Source organism: Helianthus annuus, chromosome 10 (assembly GCF_002127325.2).
Source record: "Helianthus annuus cultivar XRQ/B chromosome 10, HanXRQr2.0-SUNRISE, whole genome shotgun sequence".
NCBI lineage: Eukaryota > Viridiplantae > Streptophyta > Magnoliopsida > Asterales > Asteraceae > Helianthus > Helianthus annuus.
Genome location: NC_035442.2, coordinates 111801801 through 111807507, shown reverse-complemented (window position 1 = coordinate 111807507; position 5707 = coordinate 111801801). Strand labels below are relative to the sequence as shown.

The 5707-nt window shown below is 35.0% G+C and overlaps 1 protein-coding gene across 1 annotated transcript; it reads right to left on the bottom strand.

The window, feature by feature from the left end:
• Positions 1 to 2195: 2195 nt before the first annotated feature.
• On the bottom strand, positions 2196 to 5423 carry LOC110885370 (serine/threonine-protein kinase SRK2A). Its single transcript, XM_022133053.2, has 9 exons — positions 4802 to 5423; positions 4629 to 4703; positions 4449 to 4550; positions 4298 to 4351; positions 4083 to 4175; positions 3915 to 4007; positions 2994 to 3098; positions 2817 to 2915; positions 2196 to 2742 (listed from the first exon to the last, which is right to left on the bottom strand). Exons 1-9 carry the CDS (start codon positions 4919 to 4921, stop codon positions 2404 to 2406), a joined length of 1080 nt encoding a protein of 359 aa, XP_021988745.1. The 5' UTR covers positions 4922 to 5423; the 3' UTR covers positions 2196 to 2403.
• Positions 5424 to 5707: the final 284 nt, after the last annotated feature.

The window sequence follows — 5707 nt, the reverse complement described above, 5'->3', positions numbered from 1 at the left end:
AGTTCAGTGATGGAGTTCAGTGAACTGCACAAATTAAATATGTTCAAGAAAATGGTGAATTAGAAACATTCTAACTCATATCCTTCCTTCCTTCTAAACAAAACAGTAATCTATGAAGGAGTTAGTTTTGTATTGCATTGCATTCATAGGATTATATATAGTGATTACTTACAGGATAAAACAATAAAGTGTGGCACTGTGGGAGTGGTGGTTGGAGAGAGATGGAGAGGAAAGATTCTAATGTTAGAGTTGGGGAATTGTGGAAGATGATGTTTATTTATTAATGAACATTTAAAAAAAATATGAAATGATCAAAAATACCCTCAAGTGGATAGACATAACTGAAAATTTTAACTTGGTTAGTGCTAAAGGACGAAAGATGTAATGCATTTTCTAAATAAAGGATTGTGACTGTAATTGTTAAACTTAAAAGCTATCCATTGCAACCCGCTACAAACATAAAGGACGAAAAGTGTAATTCACCCTAAAATAAAAAAATTAAGAGTTCAACATGCATGACAGCGTAAACCACAGGAACGCAAATCGTAATTTGCTCTTCTACAAATCAAGAGTCACTTGTGATAGTTTCAAGGGTCATACGCTTGCCACCCAAAATAATATATGAAAAGGTTGTTTTTTGATTATATGCTAAATCATATACCCAAATCTGATTTATAGGTGGACTAAAAAAAACTAGGATATGTGACTAAAAGTGTATATGTAACTATATAATCACGTATCTTATGACCATAACAAAACAAATAAACCAGACTTTTAAAAATACACAATTTAAAGGGATTCAATATTCACACACCTCTCCCCTCTGTTTCTCTCTATACATACATAGATATATCTAAAGAGATAGAATGAAAAGAGATATGAAATGAGATTTAGGGGTGCGGAATAGTGAAAGCCTATATTATTTATGGTTTTAGAATACTTTTGAAATTTATTAATAGAACTAGTTTGGCAAAAATAATTATCATATATACTGTTTAGAAGCATGCCGACAGTGCAGGAAGAGTGGCAAATTGAAAGTGATCATGATATTACATAATAATACCAAATCATCCCAGAAACATAATTGATTTGATTGCATCTATCACTTCTGCGATAATAATAATAATAACATCGATCTCGTCTCATATGATATGATATGATATCCACTTCACATAAAATAAATGGTTTCATTAAACAAATTTATCTTAACACAAATAGTATTGTTATTCTTTTTGTCTCATCTTTATTTGCATATAAATTAAAAAAAAAAAAAAAAAAAAAAACTAATGAGATTCAATTATACAATCATTTGAATCTCCATCTTTAACATTATCACGAATAAGTTAGAGATAGAGAATAAATCATTTTAAAACTTTAAAATTATGCGAAAACATGAAGAAGCAATTTGAATCATTCATCCATACACTTAACGACATTTATTTTATTAAATGAAAGATCAATGAGATCAGATGAGAAAACCAAAGATAATATAAATTTTTTTTAAGAGTAAACTGCCAAAAGAGTCCATGAGGTTTAGTTACTTTTGTCACTTTAGTCTAAAACTTAAACCTTTTGAATTTGGGTCTTTGTGGTTTCAATTTTGTTGCCATTTTCATCCAAAAGCAAAATCTGGTCAGATTTTTCAATTAACATCTAGTTTTTTTTCTCTTTTTTCTCCCTTTTAATGAAGGGCAAAATGGTCAGATTTTTTAAATTTGTTATAATAAAACGTTAATAGACCATTTTGCCCTTCATTAAAATGGAGGAAAAATACAAAAGCGTTGGATGTTAACTGAAAAATCTGACTAGATTTTGATTTTGGATGAAAATGGCAACAAAATTGAAACAACAACAGAACAGGGACTCAGATTCAAAATGTTTGAGTTTTGGACTAAAGTAGCAAAAGTGATCAAACCTCGAGGACTATTTTCGCAGTTTACTCTTTTTTTAACAATCTCTTCTCAAACAAATCCTAAATTATCTCATCTCTCAACATTTAATAAATCATTCTCAAGTTATCCAATATATGATTAGTGACTTGAAATCATTTCTGAATTAAGATAAATAATTGGCAAAGATCTTTATAACAATTTCGTTCCTTTTGGACCGTATCTAGGTGTCTAATTGCTAACAAAACCACATAACTTGACTGATAATTAACAAATACAAAAGAATTAACCTACAAACCAAACATGTAAAACAAAACCATCATCACCATATAAAATTACCATACTTTACCAAAAAAGAACCCAATTCAGAAACTTGAAATGGAAGGATAATTGCACCACAAACCTAATGTTCTCACACACCAAGCACACCTATTTAACACAAATACCACACAAATTTACAGATTTTAACCTCCATTTTTTACACAAACTTTCCAACTAATGAAGAGGGGTACTTTTAGATGGGACCAACTTCACCACTTTCATGAGCCTCTTTAACTCTCTTGTCATACTCATCTTCTTCCGGTTCTTCTTCGTCACCTCCTTCTCCCTCTTCTTCTTTATCATCGTCATCATCATCCTCGTCGTCATCTCCCCACCCATACCCACTGTGGGACCGCGCAACTGGCGGTGGGACCCTTGCCTCCTCAACAATCTTCATGATCTCCTCCACACTTTGCGGGGAAAACGTCGGATTTTCTTTCCTGTAGTATGCAGCCTGTGCGGCTTCTGTTAGTTCCCGAGGCAAGTTCTTCAAGAACCACGGATGGCTCTTGATTTCCTTCAAGGTGATTCTCTGCAGCAAAAACAAACACAAATGTTCTGAGATTGTTCTGTATACGATATGGTAAAGGTGTTTGCTACACGTACCCTCAATGCATTTGGAACAAAGATCCGAGACAGAAGATGTCTACAGTCTTGAGATATGTGAACATAGTCTGGGATTTTGTATTGAACAGCCATGATGCGCTGCAAGTCAAAGGTCAAAGTCAGCATCAGTAAGTCAAAAGAAATGTTACTATAAAGTGTGTAAAGAAAAGCTAGTACTTGGATTGTCTTCCTAAAGTTCTTGGGATCTTCTTGGTCTTCAAAAGGATACGCCCCCACCAGCATCACGTAAAGTGTCACTCCACAAGACCAAACATCTGCTGTCTAAAGACCACAAAGCAAAACTCACCAACACCAAAGGATATGGAATTTGAAGCTTTACTTATAAATATATAATGCAGAAAAGCGATGAACACAATCAACAATTATTTTACAACTGTCGTAAACAATTCAACAGTCATCCAAATCATATATGGCATAACTGCAACATACCCAAAAAAAGCCTTCAAGGGGGTAGCGCAGCATAGTGGTAAGCACATGAGACCCTCTAGCAGAGGTTTTAGATTTGAATACAACTACTCTAGCACTTTCCGCTTAACCCCCTTAAAGACCACCTACCCAACATCTTTAAATAGAAAATGATGCACACCGAAGCGACAGATTCCCGAGCCCAAGACACAGGGCGTAAAGTGCAAAAGAGCAGCGCTTTTCATACGCAAAGCGCAAGTTATCTATAAAAACTTTTTTTTATATTTCTCTAGGTTTTTAGCATCACCGACCAAAAATTTAGCTATAAATTAGCTTACAAAAAATTTTAATATATCAAGAACCTATATGTACAACATCTTGATGCACAAAACATTTCCCGTACAAGAAGCGCGCTTCATGCAGCTTTTACGTGTGATTTTTGCGCCTAAGGTGCGCTTTTTGTACACTGTGTGCCTCGCCTAGTCAGAAGCGAGAAACCCTGCGCCAGTGGTTAGGCACTCCCGCTTTTTAAAACCAAGCCCGAAGTAAGTTATACCTAATCCAACAGCTTAGCAGGGTATTGGTGAGGTCCAATGAGTTTACACATAACAAGTTATCACGGTTACCAAAAAACATACCTAAAAGATCAGAATAAGAGACAAGATGATTTACCTTGCCATCATATTCTCTACGAGAAAGAACCTCAGGAGCAATGTATGCAGGGGTCCCAACTGTGGATTTGGGTCTCGAGTGCAGCAGAGACGACTACATAGTAACAAAAGCAATCAAAACACCTGTTTACTTACAAAATACACTTAACCATGGTTGTAATATGAATACCTTTGAGTAGCCAAAATCACAGATTTTCAGCCGTGGTGCAGGGCTCCCATCTAACAGAGTGTTCTCAAGCTTCAAATCTCTATGACATATTTGCTGCACAACATTCACAGCACACAATATAATAAAATGATTAAAATCTAATCACATCCGATATCATATCAATGCACATGCACAAAAGATCATTATGTAAGTATTTCTTAAAAAGGTTCCATTACCATGAAATGACAGTAGTGAACTCCAGAAATAAGCTGCTGAAAAAAGTATCTCGCCTGAAACGCCGACACACAACAACAATCAAAACACAAATTTAAGCTAACGAAAGTTACGAAACCGATCTACCAATCACAATCAAAGAATTTCAATAACCTCATCTTCACTGAATCTTCCAGCATTACATATCCTCTCAAACAGCTCCCCACCCGCAGCATACTCCATCACAATAGCAAGGTGAGTGGGAGTAAGCACAACCTACAAACCACCACCAAATCACTCAACACCACACTCCACACCGTATCGAAAACCGTAACAACTTAACCAACAAGTTACCTCCCTAAACCGAATAATATTCGGATGCCGAAGCGATCTATGATTAATAATCTCCCTAGCAACATTCTCATCAATCTACAACCAACAACACCTCAGTTTCATCACAAAACAACACAAATCAAAACAAAAACATATGAATAACATGAAAATATAACAAAATCAAGAGTGTAAACCTTGTGGCCTCTTTCGATATACTTCATAGCAACAAGCTCTTTCGTAACCTTGTTCCTCATCAATCTAGCAACTCCAAAGTTACCAGATCCTATATCCTTCACAAGCTCATACTTCTCCATTGTTTATCTCACGATCGGAATCACACAAAAGCAAAAACGAACAGAAATCAACAACAATTACAGTGATTCTAAACTTCTAATTCAATTGCAATACTTCATTAACCAGATTATACTCGATGAAATCGAAAACCCTAGGAAAGAGAAAGGAACAAGTACACCTAGGGTTTTTTATAATCGAGAATCTGGAGAATCGAGATCGGAATTGAATTATGAGTGATTCGATTCGTATGATTTGTGTGTGCAAAAGTGAAAACCCTAATGATTTGGGGGGTGAAATTAGGGTTAATAGAGTGTGAAGAAGAGCTGGAAAGAAAGGGGAATAAGGTGAAAAAGACGAAGGAAAGTATGGAGAGAAAGATAGAACATGCAACCCAACTGGGAAGAGAAAAGAAAAGAAAAGAAAAGGAGGTGTGTTCTCTGTGTGTCTGTAATATGATATCTATGTGTGTGTGAGAGAGAAAGGATGGTTGGAAAGAGAATATGTTAATTGTGATAGTACATTGGGTGATGAGGGGTTATGAGTGGAAATATTTTCATCTAGATGTCATTTAAAATGCCTTTAGGAAAAAGAAAGAAAAATAAATATGTCATTTAAAATGTGTTCAGGAATGGAGTTTTAGAGGAGTGAGAAAATCATGAAAGGGGTACTATAGGGTTTTATCACTATTTTGGAATTTAGAATGAGTGGGTTAAAGCATTTAGAATAATTTCCATGAGGTGGGATAAGGTTTAGAGATCAGTAGGTTTTAAGTTCGATTTTCATAAACGATTTTTGTTAAATTTATT